The sequence below is a fragment of the Phalacrocorax carbo genome, chromosome 2 (genome assembly GCF_963921805.1).
Source record: "Phalacrocorax carbo chromosome 2, bPhaCar2.1, whole genome shotgun sequence".
Lineage (NCBI taxonomy): Eukaryota > Metazoa > Chordata > Aves > Suliformes > Phalacrocoracidae > Phalacrocorax > Phalacrocorax carbo.
Window position 1 is genome coordinate 38,275,611 of NC_087514.1, and position 18,510 is coordinate 38,294,120.

Genomic DNA, 18,510 nt, shown 5'->3' on the forward strand with positions numbered 1-18,510 from the left:
AGTAATGGTATCGTACCATATGCTTATCTGCCATTTGAAGTATTTTAGTCTCCTAAAATATTGATGCCAGCTACTCTAAGAATCTTTCTTTTTATTTAACAAAGGTAATAAATTCCATACTTTCACAGTAGTAGACTGATGCAGTGCTGCTCAGAATGGTAGTAACATTTAATTAGATTGACACTTGCATAAGCTCTTTCCTTGTAATTGTAGTAGACTTCCTTTGATTACAAAAATTTTCATTTTCTGATACTGATTGTTGTGGCCAATTCTGAAGACAATCTCTTGTAGTATTCTAAGAAACAATAGTGATCATTTCTTAGAATATCATAAGCACAATGAGGGCTCTAAGCAGGATTTTTTTATTTTGGTAGTTTTTGCAAGTACTGCTATAGCTTACAAAGCAGAGAATAAATTCAGAGGTAGTCTGATGTAGCATCAAGATGACAGCTAGCTGGGTTTGATACATTCTTTTAGTTCAGGAATAAAATGAGTTAGTGCAAAGTGGAACCGTTGTTTCTGATCTTTCTTCTCCTGAATGTTGTTTTATGTTTGTCTTGTTTGCCAGGGACTGTCTACATTCATGCTGTGCTTTTAGCTCAAGAAATTTGCTTAAGCGTACAGTTTAATCACTGTTTTGGAACGTGTAAAGTTGACGAGAATGCCTGAACACTCACCTGCTCTCACATCTGCTTTAAGTACTGCCAGAGGAATATTTGCCCTTAGGACACATGCTGTCTTTTACTGGAAAAATACTGATGTTCATGGAGAACAGGGTAGGGGTAGGGTGGGGAACTGAGAACTGGCTTACTTGCACTGCCTTAAGCAATTTCCACACTAATTCAATACTCACAACTGTTTCTGTTCCGAACAATGAACAAGTTCCACTATAATTTGCACCTTCCCTATGGGGGAGTAGTTAGCCTCAGGGGGCTTGCATTCCATTGACCTGGTGCAGGCTGAGAAGGGCAACCAGTATCTGACATGAAGCGGAGCTTTGCATTCTGTAGTTGTTTTATTTGTAGCAATAGTCTGAAATCATTCTTTGTCTAGATTTGTTTGTTGGGCTGTGGGTTTGGTTTTGGCTTTTTTTTTTCCCCCTAGTCAAAGTGTAAAATAACTTGTAAATGCACAAATCTTTGTGTTGTGAATAGAGTAGCTGACTCCTGTACCTGAGTGATCTTAAGTAAAACTGTTAAACTATTGTGTTTGTTCCAGGTTATTAAAATCTGATAAAATTGTAAACTTAAATTTGTGTTATATCAAGGTAGCAATGATTTTTTAAATCTTTAATTGAAATATCATCTTTCTTCATATTAAATACCATAAAATGAGTTAGTCTTGTATTATCATTTACATATCAAACAGTAGAAATTTTTGTTAGTATGACTTAAGGTCAACTTTTATAACTAAGTAGTTTCTAAATTTGTGTGTCAATAATTTTAAACGAGAACTTTAAATATATTTAAAAAGGCAATTTAAGAGAGTCACTCAAACGACTTAAAGTTCAGTAAGACATGATTTTTACTTTCATGTTGGGTGTCTGCCCCCCACCTTTTTAATGCCACTGCTCCACCTTGTGTCATTTTACAGACAAAATTTGTTAATATTTCATTACCATTATTAATGGGATTACTATCTGAGCAGAGCATTAGGATTCCTTTAGTTTCTGTAGTCTACTGTGTTTCATTCTGTGTTAAAAGTAGTTCGGTATTGGGCAAGAATCTGCTCAGTTTTGTCACTGTAGTCGGAAACTGAACTTGGAAGCTGTTCTGCAGTTGTGTCTGTTGGTTGGTGATGTCGTTTGTGGACAGCCTTCAGAGCATGTCAGGGAGGAAAGTTCCTGTGTATGAACGCTGAGGTGGGAGATAAATTAGTGAGGGGTATGAAGACGGAGGAGGAGAGTTTCTTCTCCTTCCTGTTGGTCAGGAATTTGTCTTCAAGTGAGTAAATGGATCAAGAGTTACAACCTGATAGGAAGGCATACTTTCCTGAAACATTGCTGACTATAAGATGTTGTTGTTACTGTTACTTATTGAGGGGTATTGAATACCTGGAATATGGAATTATTTTCATGTTTCGTCTACTCCTGGGTAACAGATTTGAACCACGTCTGGACTAGCTGTTGCTAAGATGAACCACTGACCTGCTAACCTCTGGGTTTTACTGGGACTATCAGAAATGAGACTTAGATTTTAGGTTAACGTGCACTCCTTATGTTCACTTTCCTTGATGTTGAGCAACTCTGTAAGCATATTTGATACGAGTGATTTGTGATAAAATAAAATAAAATTTGGGAACCTGTGTTACTTACATCGGTGAATCTGTATGTGTGAAATATTAAATGAGGGGTAGAACACAGACAAAGTGTGGTTTTGCTGCATGGGAGCTTAGTTAGAAATATTAAAAATTTTTGTCAGAATCAATCCATGCCACTAGTTTAAAGCTTATGCACAAGAATCAAAGTGAAGTGTTGGGTTTAGTTGATTGTGGTTTTGCATGTTTGAGCAGGACTTGACATTATAATGGATTTCCCAGGATGATTTCTTTAAGCATATTTTTTTTCATACTGGATCCTGTACATTTTATTTCAAGAATGTATTCCTATAACATTGGAAATCCTAATCTTTATGGAATGCCCTATGATTTAAGTGTGCTAAATAACTAGAGAATACAGGCAAAAGTGCTATTGAAATTGAAGATGTGTCCTAAAATTAGTTTCAGTAATTCAGAATTACTTTTAAAATGTATTGTAAAATATTACTTAGACTGTCTTGCCAACAGCATTGAACTATTAGTCCTTCTGTTTTAATATATTTTAAAATAGTATGAAAAAGAGGTAATCCAGGCTTTTTTTTTTTACACCACTCTAGTCATTACTGCAGTGTCTAATGCCGTTTAAAACCAAAGATTACTATCAGTCATCAAGGTTTCATGGGAGAATCAGCAATGGTGGTTTCTTTGTTGTTTTTCTGTCTGTTCCACATTTAACAAGCAGGTATCCTTCATTGATAGATTAATAGTTTTAATAATACTTGTGTTTTCATCATTACTTTTATATATATGAGCTGTGAAAAGAGCTTGCCAGTGTTTTGGCAGAAACATTCTAGGGGTGTGGTGTTTAGCTGGCATGACTGGATGCAAATTTAAGTATTAAGCTTTGAGTATAGATTTGTAAAGTAGTTTTGATACAGTTTACAACCAATGCAAGTGAAGAGCAGAAACTCTTATGAAACTGCTTATAAACATGTATTTTCTGTTTTAAACTTATCCTGGTTTCAAATGTTTGCCTAAATAGTTTTGCTTTCCAATCATTTTCAGTTATTTCATTTTATATTTGTGGTTATGATATAATTTCCATAACTATGCCTTTGTTTCATTTTACAGAGGAAATAAAGGCTGAAACAGAAAAGCAAAGGTATGTGATAGTTCATTGTATTGAGTGATAGTGCTTTTAACTTCTTAAAATGTCTACCATACTTATTCTGCACTGGAGTACAGGCTCTCTCTGAAAAGCATTTTCAATCTATTTTGTAAGGTGGTTGGTACCTGGAAACATGCTAGAAGTGCTGCTTCTGTGACTGGCTGTTATGGTGCAAGGCATGGGCCTGGGGATGAGGCAGAAGATACCTTAGAGGGAGCAGGCTGATACTGTCTGGCGAGGGAGGGTAGGAATGGGGAATCAAGACTAGAAGAGGTCTTTGTGGGTGACACAGAAAGAAAGCATTGGTGGAGGGGCCTGAGCTTAAAAGGCTTTTGAAGTGGGTCCAGAGGAGCGAGAAGAGCCTGGAATGCAAATAAAAGATACGAACTGACTGAGGAAGGGGAGGAAGTTGGGGTGAGGAAGGGGAGGAAGTTGGGGTGAGGAAGGGGAGGAAGTTGGGGTGAGGAAGGGGAGGAAGTTGGGGTGAGGAAGGGGAGGAAGTTGGGGTGAGGAAGGGGAGGAAGTTGGGGTGAGGAAGTGGAAACGGCTAGGGAAAACCAATGTAATTTGAAAAGATGGTGTCTGGAAAGGACCTTGTTAGGGAATAGGTATAGATTTCTGGAGGAAATGCCTCTGCAAGTGAAGGTAGAATCAAAATTGCCATTGAGCACACTTCTGCTATCAAGAAGTACATTTTTAAGTAATGGGAAACTGTGGAATCCATTATTAGTATTTAATTACAATGTTCCACAGGGTCTTCTTCCTCATTTAGTGTGCATTGCTAACCATGAGTCGGGGCTGTGCGGTGAAAGCTGTTTGTAGCACTTGTTTAAAGAATCAGGTCAGTGGGTGAAACTGATGATGAAAGTACTCTTACGGCTTAAGCTTGATGAGTGCTCCTTGAGATCCTGCATTCTGCCCTGTAACTGAATTTCTGGTTTAGGCAAATCATTTAAACCACAGCTGTCAAAATTGTCTGCTAATCATTTTTGCTTTGTCTCCTGGATATTTGAGCTGAAATGTACAAGTTTTAGTTTGGAAAATGTAAGCACATCTAACTGGAAAGGAAGCCAATGGGAACTTTGTTTCAGAAAATGTAAACAACAGTTTAATACCAAATATGCTGAACAACTTAGTTTCACCGTTTATCAAATTGGGTACATAAAAATAAGTGGATGCATCTGACTGAGTCACTGTGCTAAGGTAGTAAAAATAAATGTAATATATTGTGTAGCATTCAGAAAATGTTGTATCAAGCACCACAAGACAGTCTCAGACAGAAAGTAAGTGTAGTTTTATAACAGGTTTTACTTGGAGTAGTATAAATTAAGCAGAAGTCCACATTGCGAAGCAGCATTAAAAAAAAAAAAAAGCTTAACTTTGAATATTCAGTGAGGGATATTTGTTCTGTGCACTGTGTAAGGAAAAGTAATACCTGATCCTGTAGTTAAATACCATGCTAAAACTAATGAGAGTGCTGAATTATACTGATTTATACAAGCGTGGTTCAGCCATTTCTGAACTTTGGGTGCTTAAATTCTGTCCTGTTAATATCTGAAGTGATTTTTTGGGTGTAATGTGTATGTCTTACCTGCCTGTGTACATTTTTCTAAACAGATTTTGATTTCTTCAGTGCTGTCTTCATTTTGACAGCAGTCTTTTGCTGCTATGAAGGCATTGCTGGACTTGGAAACTGTGAATGGATTTGCCCTGTTCTTACTGTAGGCTCAAATTTTTAGATGCAGTAGAAAATACTGTTTTGTTTTTCTAGGCCTTAGAATAGAGAAGCTTCTTAGTTTATAAAATTATTTTCAGCTTCTTACTTCTGTAATTGAGATCTGAATATCCTAACAAGGGACTTCTAATGATAACGCTTTAAATTTTTCCAGTCCCTGATCAAGGGAAGTGTTCTCACAGTTAACCTGGAATGCACTGAAAAATAGATAATTTCCATCTCCCAGAAATTTTGCATGGAAAACTGCTTCTTTTGTTGTTTGTTTGTTTTTTGGACAGAACTGGTGTTTGGTGGTGGGGCAGAGAGGAATGAAATAGAAGAGGACAAGCTGATTTATGTAACCGTTACACAGCAAATGCTACCAAAATAATTTTTAAAATCCATTGTTTGATACACACCTTAGCTAGTTTTTATGGCTGATACGTAAATATCAGCATATTTCATAATTCTCATGCTTGGTAGATCCCTTGGTGGAAGAAAGGTTTGTTAGGGACACTTTCCATTTTCACAGTCTGCTAGAAAAAAAGCAGCTGAAGTAATTTCTTCACTGATGTTAAGAAGAAAAGATCTTTTGGGTTTCTCTTCTCCCCTCTACCTGCTATCCCCTGCCTTTCCATCATCAGCAAGGTGATGAGCTTATTGAGTTATTTTTTCCAGAGGCAAATGGAGCATCCTCTTCCGTATTTATTATTTTGGGCACTCTAAAAATAGATTTCATTTAAGAGAAGCTTCAGGCTTCTACAGTTGCTTGCTGTGGCAGGGGTTCTTCATTTTTGGAATCTCGTCATGGTCTGCTCCTTGTTTCTGAAAAATTCTGGTTTTATTTCCAGGGTGCTTTTCTAACCTAATTGTAATGGTTTCAGTAGACTTATTCACTAGATGAAGAAGAGTCTTGTCATAAGACATGAGCAAGAGATACCACCCTTCCCTTCCTCAGATAAAAAGTTTTATAGGAATTTCAGAGACGTTTCAGAACACAGAAGAATCATGTACTTCCTCTGCAACTTATCTGATTTGGATTTTGTCCAAAAGAGCTGTTTCCTGCAAAACAATATCGGGCAATAAATAAAGTTATGCATCCAACAGAAAAACAAGCCTCTGCTACTCTTCAGGAAAAAAATTATGTAGGGGGCAGCATCCTGAAACCTTCAAAAGAGAAATTATTTAGTAGAAAGTAGAATCTTAACACTAATTATTCAGTATTAAGACTTAGAATTTAGATGCTGTTTTAAAGCAGCCTAAACAAGAAAGGCTGTTTGAATGTGGCACCGAACATCTCAAGGACAATCCAGCTTGCTCCTTGAATAGCTGAGGTTGATTATTTATCGTACTGGTTAGTTTAAGGCTCTCTCCATGATGGTGTGGGACTGCATAAATTCTTTGGATTTATAATAAACTCTTAGCAGTTCATTCTTCTACTTCAGCAACATGAAAAACTTGTATTTTCTACTATCTGCATTCCTTGAAGCATCTGATTTAATTTGCAACAAATGCATAGGGCCTGGATTTGAAATCAGTTGTTTTGTAAAGATCTATTTGAATTGCTGCAAGAATTTTGTAATCCTTCACTACAGAATACAAAGGAATGCCTTTTTTTTTTATACCACTTATCAAGTCTGTGTAAGACAGTGTAGTTTACCTTTTATGTAAAGATACGTATGTGTGCACAAAAAAGGTCAGAAATACTTTATATAATGGTGATGAGCTATTGAAAGAGCCAAACAACTTGCTTTGAGTCAAAGGCAAACTGCATTGATGCACAGAAATTAGTGAAAAATTACCTATTCTTAATTGTCCTTTTTAGCAAAGTATTAATGCCCTTTCTAAAGGTGCTGTAAGCAATAAGATTTCAACAGATAATAATTTTCTCAAACTTTGTACAGTTAGTCATTTCAGATATGTTGCCCAAGTAAGATACGTTGGTAACCACTGAACTCTTAAATTCTGTGGTGACATCTGAAGCACAGATAGCAAAGTTTTGAGCTTTTTTGTTTTTTATTGGTGTTTTTCTGGGTGTTTTCCTCCCGATGTCCAGGGTTGAAGTTCAGATTCAATTTAATCTCCAAAATAGATGTACTTTCTCTGAAGTACTGAACCAAACTCATACAGTACTTGAGTAGTTCTTAACTTTCAGGGTCATAAAAATTTTTGGCAAGTTGTATTTTTTATCTGTTCTAGTAGTAATAGACTACTCTCAGAGTTGTCATTTAATGTGGAAATGATACTGAATAGATCTCTGGTCTTCCCCTCTGCCTTCACCGGCCAAGTAAGGAAAGTATTTTCCTATTTTTTCAGAGGAAACAAGGAAACCATCAGGGACCAGTGAATATCTACTTAGAGTACAAATGGGTCAATTTTCCTGATCCATAAAGGAAACAGATGAAGCACAAGAGCTGTTAATATTTATATGACCATATTACCATTGTGTTAACTTTATAGAAGTTACTCTTTCTTAATGTTAATTTTTGTGATATTTTATTTCATTCATAAATATGTGGTGGTGAGAACTATTTTTGTGATTGCTTACAGCATTCTAACACTATCATTCTGTTTAGTCCCCCTCATGGAGAAGCAAAGCCTGGTTCAAGCACTCTTCCACCTGTGAAATCAAAGACAAGCTTCATTGAAGCAGACAAATACTTCCTACCATTTGAATTGGCATGCCAGTCGAAGTGCCCCAGGATTGTCAGTACGTCTCTAGATTGTTTACAGGTCTGTATGAAGATGAGATTTAACTGTCAACTATAAAATCCTGTTGGTTTGGAGAGGAAGTACAGCTGTATGTAACAAATAATGTCATTGTGTTTCTATTATTCTACTTTATTGCGTACAAAACCAAATCGAATATATTTCTCACAAAAGGTGAATGTATGTCTTATTATGTAGTGCATGTATGTGTGTGTTTGTGTATCTATGTATTACCACATATAGTTACATGTTTGGATTAGTTTTATTATTTAGTGTACAACTACCTATTTTCACATGTGTATCTGTGTGTTGAACTCACACAGAGGTATTGCATTATCAAAATCATTTTATGCTATTTATAATTGCATAATATTCATAAAATATTTTCAGTTTGGGATATCTAGTCTCGAAACTCATAGGCTCCTGTAATGTTTTTAAAAAAAAAAATACAGCATGGAAATTAGCCATTTGCTTCTCCTGAGTAACCCCACAGTGAACTCAATTAATATATTTACATTTTCAGACACATGCATGCCTGACATGCTGTTTCATTATGATGCCTTGCTACTCGGTGTACATTTTTTAAGTAGGTAGGCCATGGAGATTTGCAAATGCTGTCATGCCTGAAGTGTTTAGAAGAGGATTTTGTTAATTTTGTAATAAATTCTATTTCAAAGTATTGAAGACCTAGAGAGAGAAAGGGATAATAGAACACTTAAAAACAGAAAACTAGGTAGTAGCTTATAGAAAGCATTTTCAGCTGGTTTATCTGGTATTAAAAGCATTTGCCTGCTGACAACATATGAAAACTTGTTACATGTGAGTTAGTTATTAGAATCCTGTTCATTTTAAAACATTAACTGATGAACAAATGCTTTAATGTTAAGCTTGCTGACAAACTTTGTATTGCAGTTGCTGAGTGAAAATTGAATACCTCTGGAGGACATTTTTAAAAAATCCTTGATGTTTTAGGAGTCTTGGCATAAAATGCCCTGTTTTAATTATTCTGTGCAAGTCGGAGCTATCAAGTGAATTTATTATAACAAAAAGCTGACTTGTTTTTTAAACTCTTATGGTTTTTTTTTTCTCCTCTCCAGAAACTTATAGCATATGGACACTTGACAGGGAATGCTCCAGACAGTACAGCTCCTGGCAAAAAATTAATTGATAGAATTATTGAGACAATATGTGGCTGTTTTCAAGGCCCTCAAACAGACGAAGGGGTTCAGCTACAAATAATAAAGGTAATATGATTAATACTTCCAGTATTTATACTGGTGACAGCAGGAAGACATTCATGGCTTCAGAGTTCAAAAGCAGAAGTGTTTAATTTGTAAATGTAATGGTAATTTTAAAATATTTTATTGATCCTGTTTGAGGTGAAAACTCCCTATCTTATGCTCCTTTCTGTAGTTTCTCCCATTGCATTTTGGGTGGATTCACAGTTGTGACCTGAAGTCTTGTGCACAGACCACTGGGTGAAATTTCATTTACAGCAGATCAGTGGAGCTCTCTAATTGTGAGGAATTACTGTCCAATAATCCTGCACTCCCAGTGGGGAAGCTGGTAATTAAACATCAGATTTTTAAATCCGTTTTGGAATTATTTTATGAAACGCAATTAGACCTGGCAGTCTGGCGTTACCATGGTAGCTGTGTGCTGCTGTGTCATGGACTTCTGCTTGAAGGTGGTGTAGGGTTTCTTTCCATAGCTTATATAAACATTGATGTGGAGTTTGTACAAATAAGAATTTCTGGGGAATGCTAGTAGTTTTCTGATTGCACCCATTAATTACAGGTGTTTATTACAGGAAATTATTATGTCACCTAACAGAAGTTAGCCATCTAGTGGAAATACCATACCTTACTCCTGTAACCGTAGTCTTTGAATGGTGGTGATGATGAGCAGCAGTGAAGAATACAATTAAAGTTAGTTATAAGGAATGGAGTGTTTGTTACCTCATATTCTTGTGTACGTGTGTCATGAGGTGTTGACATTTCTTGCAGATTGTGTTTACTTGTTTTACTGCAAAGAAGGTAGTTCTGCTACTCCTTTTCATGGCTCGAATCTTCCTTTTTCTTGACACTCCACTTCTTCAGCAGATAGTTGTTAACAAATGTTGGTTTATGCTGCTGTTGTCTAGATTTCTTGTGCTGTTTTGCCCAAGCATTTAAGACGTTTTTCATCTTGCAAAGGGAAGTTTTTGTTGATTTTAAACATCCAGTGGCTGAAACTGTTATATCTCCCTCTCACTGTAATACCTTCTCTCCAGATACGTTCTTATTCCAGTCCTCTCAGTTAAGATGTTAAAAAGTTACCTCCTGCCTGAAAGCAGCTATCAGCAAGCTGAAATTCTTTCTGTCCAAGACAATAGTTGAGAAAGTAAATTCTTCAACTATTGTAAAATGCATTAAGTGTGTAAATTCATTTAGTGCCTTCATTTTTTGAATGTTCAGACTTAGCTAATTGCCATGTTAGAATTCCTGGGAAAGTGGAGAGTACTGGTTTGGCTTTGACACCATGTTTGTCCAGTATGCTGGACACTATAAAAAGCATCAAAATTAGAAATAATCTTAGCAAAGACCAGACCTTTTTACTTCCTTTGGGGGGAATAATGAAACTGCCAAGTCAGTTGTATTCTCTTAAGGCTTCGTAACTCTTCAGGTCTGGGCTCAGTATGGACCCAATTCCTCCATTATGATTTGAAGGATGGATCATGCCCTTCTTCAGGCTCTGCTGTGATCCTGGTGATTAGTGTGTTCTCTGAAGAATTAGTGATTCCATCAGGGGGATAGAAGGCAGGGGACCTTGGTCTCCTGCTTTCTGTGCTGGCACTCCCAGAATGTGAGCAGTGCTCCTGCAGGGCAGCTGCGTCACCAAGACCACAGTAAAATCTGAGAACCTTGATCACTCAGACACCTTCCTCGCTGGAGGGTTATCTCAGTTCTGCGTGCTGAATGGGTGGCCCTTACATAGCATGCTGCCCTCAGTCTAAGATCAGAGAGCTGGCGTTCGGTAAGAGTTTGCACGCAGTGCTGTTTGCTAGTTACTAGGTGGTTTTCCAGTGGTGGAGTCATCTTAAGCAGGTTCCCAACAACTGGAGCTGCCTAGGTATTCTAAAAATCCGTTCCTGCTGACTACTAAGGAAGTAATCTTGCTGAGAATGAGGAGTGTAATTTGTCTTTTTTTAGGTATCTAAGCTTAGAGGTATGTCTGGTGGTAGTTCTGACAGTTCGTGGCCAGTTTAACTTTTCTGCCTCTATTTCTGCTTGCATATTCTTATCTCAGCAATCCCCTCATTCTTCATCTGCAGACTCTGCGATGAGCCAGACTGGGAAATTGGCCTTTTCCTTCCTTCCTCTTGTAGTTTAGTTTGATTTGGTGTAATTTTGAATGGAAGCCATGCAAATTCTTGTTTGGTTGTTATGGTGGCGACTGCTGGGGCAGAAGAAAAGCAAGTAATTAGGCTACTAATTGAACATAGAAAACATTGAAAATTGTTTATTCGAATTATGTTTGAAACAGCCTCCCTTGATTGAACCTTTTCGCCTTCAGGCTTGCTCTGCTAGGGCTACTATGGCATTTGCAGGGTGTGTGCGCAAAGCTCCTGTTAACATCTGCAGAGGTTTTAGTTGAAGTTCTGTTTACATTTCTGTCCGGCCTTTTTGTTCCTGAAGAACTACATTTACGACAAAAATTAGATTTTTTAAAAAACTTTAATCTATAAAGAAAGAATAGGGATGAGGAGGAAGGATGGGACATGAGATCAACTGTTTATCCTTACCTGTGCTTTCTTTCCTTGGTCTGCTGTATAGTAAGTATTTGTCGTTATCTAGATACATCTACAGCTTAACATGCTCATGTTTGGCAAAGAAAAATTTGTGTGTGTGTGCTTGATATCTGTAGTTTGAAAAGTTGAATGTTATTTTAGTGACTGCTTTCTGAGTCTTCCATGTGCAATAGACTATTCGTAAGGTCAGCTCCTGTACGTGTCTTTTTACAACTAGTCACGTCAATATGACCGGTGTCCATGGAGGAAGGAGGGTTGAATCAAACATTGCTTGCACAAGTCGCTTTTTGAAACTAACTAAAAATAGAGGACAACTCATTGTTGGATTACAGAATGGGAAAACTGTAAAAGCTAAGTCTGAGGAGTAAGGAGAATGATAGGTTTGGAAGAATTTTAACAAAACTTCTGTGAAAACAGATTCCAATTTGAGAAGACCCTTAGAAAAAACTTATCCTGTGTGTTTCAGTAGCGTGGAATGCTAAGTAACTTAGTCATTACAGTATCATGTAGTAGTGTGGTTATTTTTTCCTGTAAAAAGATTGTAGAAAGTTTAATTCCTCCTGCTGAGATTAAAAGGAGCTGTGGATTGTGGAATGATTTGAAAATTGAAATAACAGTGCAGGAGGTTTTAGTTCTGAATCTTTGTACTTAGAGGCTTTCCTCTTAAGTTAAAGGCTAGGACTGGTTACTTAACCTGAAAATGCTGTCCTGAGAGTTTGGAATTTTATTTTTTTAGAGAAAGATTACTTTTTCAGAATTGGACATGAAATACTTAGGCTTTGCAAAATATGTGTCTGTTTAATTCCATATTAGATTCTAGCTCATTTTGAACACCTAACTTCCAGTGATAAAACTAAATAAAACTTTTTTCTTATATAATTTATATTTTTTATATTATCTTCCATAGGAGAAACAGGAATGTAGTTCAGTTCATTCTGCAATCTCCACAGTCATAATCCTTCAGTATGTTTCAGGGCTTATGACTGACCACATGCTTGTGAATATGGATTATTTTTTCTTAAAATTACTTGCATGCTGGAAGAAAACCCTATATTTTTTTCTATTTTTCATACTCTTATAGTGTATTTCCATAGGTCTTCAAAGTTGGTAAACTAAGTTAGGTGAACATAGGTCTTTTAAAGCTGTGGTAAATGTATAACATAAATGAAAAATTTTGAAACGGTAAGAAGCAGGAGATAATCATCTAAAGAAAGACGACGTTGCTTGGAGAACTATATCACTGGATTCTATATAATTTTTTTACCACTCTTATTGAATAATGATTTATCTGTGAAGGTTATTTGATGTATTTGTTGCTTTGTGGTTTAGCGTTTTTCTAAAAGTCAGTCCCTGATAACTTTATTTTGTGAGAAGTTAATGTTTGGTCTTCAAGTTGACTTTTTTAAAAACTGTATTATTAAAAATAATCCTTCTCAAAGAAAACCGGATTACGTGTTTCCACTAGCTAATATATCAGAGAGAGGGATTAGGGCCACTGTGTTATGTGCTGTTTCCAGTACTTGAGAGTTCCCAGGCAACTGAATTATGAGTATTTTACCCAAAGTAAGCCCGTGCTGGTCAGATGACGGCTGGACTGTGTCGTAGATCTTCCAAAGATAAAATGATCGGAGTTGGCTGAGAGGAAGAAAAGAATGACCCCGAGTTGAAAACTAGGCTTCCTAGCAAGCCTGTGTGTAGGTGCACCTGCCTCTTGTGTGTTCTTAAATCATTCTCCTGGTTGTAGTAACTTTCTTTCACTGTAACCGCTCTGTTCTTGCAGCCTATTCAGTGTGAGAGGAATGACAAGTTTACAGGTACAGATAGATGTTCGGTGTTTTTAGTAAAGAATTAATTTTAATTTAGTTTACTTTTTAAACTACACTGGTTTTGCCTCACAAATCGTGATGCTTCCTGTACTGTTATAATACACTCATTTTACATAGTAGGAAATTCACTAAACAGGCAAACATGCTTCAGGCTAAAAGAAAAGAGTCTGTGGGTGTCATACAATGATATGATAATTTCTAACGCAAGAAATTATCCTAAATATTTTTCTCCTTTCCTAAAGCCATCTGATGGTTGCTTATAAATATGAATAAGCTTTATTTATAGTAACTAGGTAAATGCACAGAACAACAGGGTCTTTCTCAAATGCCGAACAGTAGGTTGGAAGGAAAGCCTAAGGGGACAGTCAGGATGATAGCCAGTAGTTTCAGGACAAGGAAGGCTTGATGACTGTTGGTATTTTTGCAGGCTTTGTGACAACAAAAAGCTTTTGTGGAAGGACCTGAAGTATAATGAGGTAGTGCTAACATGTTTTTACAAAGGTTTCCTTCCTTGACTAAAGAACAGCAAAGTGGAGGAATACAGTAAAGTAGGCTTTTTTTAATCACCTCTTCTTAGCTTACACTGAAGATACGGGATGAAAACAGATGAGCTAAGTGTGACCAGGAGTGGGAATTCAGCTGCAAAAGGCTTGAGCATCAAATCTTTACGATGATAGAAAAGAGCAACCTAAGGCTGTGACTCCATAGTCAGTAGAGCCACAGCAGTAGTTGCCTCTGCAGAGAGGCATTTTTCCATCCAGACTTTGCTACCAGACTTGTCCCACCCCGTCCCTTGTCCTGGCATGCATTTAATACCCTGAATTAACTAAAATCACTTTTAAAACAGACAGAAACTCCAAAACCAAACACCAGAAAAGCACCTGTGGAGGTTTTTTTTGTTCTCTTTTGTTTTTAATTGTGTTAATGTGTTGCCATTAAAATAGCTAAGCAGTAAGAGTGTGTGGCTTTTGTTGTTCCACCTCTCAAGGACGTGCATTGCTGTGTAGCAGTTCGAGATTTTGTGTAATTCTGCTTCACTGGGGACTGTTGCTGAGGTGGTTATCTTCTACTTGTCTGTCTCCCCTCTTTTTCCTCCTTGCATTGGACCTAGGAGCTGTGTGGCTACAGGGTAAGGCTGGAGAGTAATCTGAAGATAACTGATAAAGTGAGAAAGGGAAGGATTAGTCTTCTAACGTCTGAGGTGACAAGGGTTTCAGAGGAGCAGGACTGCCACTGCTGGTCGTAACCTGTGGTTTCTTGGGGGTAGCCATCACACCAGTTATGGTAATGATGCACTTCTTTATGATACAGAATGAGGTGATGTTGTTTAGGGCATGCTGCCAAATATAGCCCTAAATGGAAGCTGCCAAAGGGAAGGATGTTGTCAGAAAGTAATTGTAAAATACTTCCTGTCTCATGTTCGTTCTCATATTTCTGCTAGATTGTTACAGTAGAGGAAGACAAATGGCATTGAGACTTGAAGTAAGTATGACTAATAGCTTGAGGACGGCTGTAAATTGGAAGGAATATGAAAGATAGTAGCAAAATATCAAAGCTGAAAATGCTTATCAGTTACAAACATGTATAGTAGTTATTAGGATTCATCGTCTCTAGTGCCTGCGAAGGAAGGAAACCCAAAGAAGTGACTGTCGGGACCTCTGTAGCCAGGTTGAACTTTTTAATAGTTAGATATCTGCAAGGAGATGCCCTGCTGGAAAGACTGATTTCCCAGTCTGGATGGAAGATGTAGTTATTCAGTGAATTTGGATTAATATCTTCAGGGGGTATGTCTCTCTGTGTGTGCAAACATTTCTTTGCCTCCACACTCCCTTATCAGGTGGTGTGAAAAGAACCAAGCTCTTTTAGTCATAACAAGCATATTGAAGAAACTCAGGCTGTTAAGCCAGTTAAAACAAAAGAGCATGTAATCCATCTGTAGCCTTGTCACCTTTTTCTACTAGCAGGCATTATTAATCCTATTATTAAAAGTTGGGGAAAAAAAACCCCATAGGACTTCACTGAACTGAGATGGAAGTTAAGATTGGATTTTCAAATATCAAATTCTTCATCACCCGAATTTAACAAGGAGACAGAAAGCGACACAAAGGAATAACTTTGAATGACATAGCTATAACAAAAGAGATGGAGGCTTGACCCCCTTGCCCCTGCACCTTTTCATTAGTGTCTTAAATGCCAAGCAGCAAGGGACCTTGTCTTCCAAATGAGAATTATCGGTGGTTATTTAAAATGATGTATCGTAAATGTATGTGTGTCTGTGTTATCTTTTTGAAATAGGTGAAAGAAATCTTAACTAAATCTAAATACTTACTGTATTGGGCCCAAACAGTAGCACTTTTGAAAAAAATAGCTGTCTGTTTATTGCTGGGCTCTACTTGTTTGGCTAGTTTTCAAGAGTTCCTGATTTTATTTTTTTAAAACTAGCATAGACAAAGTTCTTTAAGGTTAATTCTGTTACAGAATTATTAGTGAAAGATGAAGGGAGCCTTTTGGTTTGGCCTTTCAGGACTTCATGATTCACAGAAACTTAAAAAGTAGAACACTAAAATACGTATGGGTGTGCGGCCTTTCCAGCCAGATTGGCGAGTGCAGAATCTAGTCACTGGGAGTTACCTGTCTTCAGGGTGATTGTGTTTGCTTCTGAAACATATAGGAAAGAGTTGGAGAAATCAGCAGAGCTGTAATTGATACGAGTAGCTTTGGGGGATAAATTTTGTTGTGTGAGTGTACTGCGGTGTAGGGAATGTAGATACATCACCTGATCAGAAGAGATGTGCAGCTCTAATTAATGGGGTTTTGTGTGTTTTACCTCAGTATTTGCAAGTCTCACAACCCTGCCAGGAATTGCTAGCAGTAAGGTAGAGGTGGAACAGTACAACAGTTAAGGAAAATGCAACACAAAGAATTGCATGTGTAGGCCAGTGTAGAAGGTGTTCGTATTAAGGGGAGAGGGGAAGAGGCAGGGGGGAAATTGTTTAAGTGTATAAATAGGTTTGGTGGTAGACCCGTTGATACAGAGATCATAGAACAGAATCATAGCATGGTTTGGGTTGGAAGGGACCTTTAAAGGTCATCTAGTCCAACCCCCTGCAGTGAGCAGGGACATCTTCAACTCAGGTTGCTTAGAGCCCCGCCCAACCTGACCTTGAACGTTTCCAGGGATGGGGCATCTACCACCTCTCTGGGCAACCTGTTCCAGTGTTTCACCACATTCATGATAAAAAAATTTCTTCCTTACATCTAGTCTGAATCTACCCTCTTCTAGTTTAAAGCCATTATTCCTTGCTTTTTGCAACAGACTGTACTAAAAAGTCTGTCCTCACCTTTCTTATAAGCCCCCTTTAAGTATTAAAAGGCTGCAGTAAGGTCTCCCCAGAGCCTTCTCTTCTCCAGGCTGAACAACCCCAACTCTTTCACTCTTTCTTCATAGGAGAGGTGCTCCAGCCCTCAGATAATTTTTGTGGCCCTCCTCAGCACAAGAAAGCGTGTACAGAGGACTCCACAGCTGGATGTGGTACTCCAGGTGGGGTCTCAGCAGAGCAGAGGGGCAGAATCACCTCCCTCGACCTGCCGGCCACGCTTCTTTTGATGCAGCCCAGGATACGGTTGGCTTTCTGGGCTGCAAATGCACATTGTTGGCTCATGTCCAGTTTTTCATCCACCAGTACCCCCAAGTCCTTCTCCACAGACCTGCTCTCAGTCCCTTCATCCCCCAGCTGGTATTGATACTGGGGCTTGCCCTGACCCAGGTGCAGGACCTTGCACTTGGCCTTGTTGAACCTCATGAGGTTCACATGGGAACCACATGAGCTTCGTGAGGTCGTCCAGGTCCCTCTGGATGGCATCGCATCCCTCAGGCATGTCAGCTGCACCACTCAGCTTGGTGTCATCTGTGGACTTGCTGAGGGTGCACTTGATCCCACTGTCCATGTTGCTGATGAAGATATTAAGCAGTGTTGGTGCCAGTATGGACCCCTGAAGGATTCCACTTGTTGCTGACCTCCATCCAGATAAGGCACTGGATTTTGTTATGGCTTTTGTCTGCCCTCTTCCTTGAAGGATGTTTCCATTAGCAGAAGCAGGGTATTGATGAGATCTTGGAGGTATTGAATCGTTGCAGAGAGGGTAAGAATTAAGGGTGGTGGTATGAATTTCAGCTAAGTGCTGCTTGGTTTTTAGAAGACCAGTGACATGTAAACTGAATTTGCAAGGGGGGGAAAAAAAAAGCAGTACCAGTGCTTGGAGACCTAAGTTCCTTTAATGAAGCCCTTGTCTACAGTTTGCCTACCTCTGTGATTTCATTTCTTCAGTTGGTTGGGTGGGTTTTGAATTTTTTTCCTTTTGATTTTTGAAAAGACTTCTAGTGGGCATTTAGGCAGTTCTGCTTTGTAGATTGTAGTGTGAGATGCTGGTTAGTGGTCATGCAGATGAGAGCATATATTATCCAGTAAGAAATTAAGTACAGTCATCCATGTATGTACTTCCCTGTGTCCACTGATAAGAGAACTGAGGCTCCACAGGTAGAGTAAGAAAGGACCTTAAGTGGACTGCCGATCTAGCAGTAGAATTCAGGTCTCTTCAGCTCAGTGAGGTGGGTCTTTGATTTTCTTTTTCCTCTTAAGCTGTACAATGATTTTTAAAGGGTTTCAGTGAGCAATGGATACTGTTTGTCCACTTGTTGGTGCCATGTGTAGGCAGAGGTGCTGACAATGTCAGTAAGAGAAGTGAGGCATGCTTTGATAAGTAAATTACACAACACTTAAAATAACTTTCATAAGTTTATTACAGTTAAAAACAAAAGTATGAGTTTTCCAGTGCTTCCAGTTCTTTGTTACTTACCCTAAATGTCCCATTAAATCATTAGCTCTGTCAAAGACATTAATGCATAAAATTCCCCAGTTTCTTTTACTGGAGTGCAATGATCAGCATAAACATATTTGTTCTATTGTGGACCAAGCTCTTCCCCTTTGCTTCCACTCTTTCAAAATGCACCTCTGACAACATCTTCACACCCTGTCCTCAGCTTGTA

The 18,510-nt window shown here is 38.1% G+C and overlaps 1 protein-coding gene across 1 annotated transcript in view; it reads left to right on the top strand.

Annotated features, from left to right (window-relative positions):
- The window catches only part of ARFGEF1 (ADP ribosylation factor guanine nucleotide exchange factor 1), a 100,578-nt gene that overhangs the window by 28,978 nt on the left and 53,090 nt on the right, over window positions 1-18,510 (top strand). Inside the window, exons 2-4 of the mRNA XM_064442586.1 lie at window positions 3,388-3,418; window positions 7,715-7,871; window positions 8,945-9,091. Of these exons, the coding sequence (XP_064298656.1) occupies window positions 3,388-3,418; window positions 7,715-7,871; window positions 8,945-9,091 (335 nt within the window). The remainder of the gene's footprint in view (window positions 1-3,387; window positions 3,419-7,714; window positions 7,872-8,944; window positions 9,092-18,510) is intronic.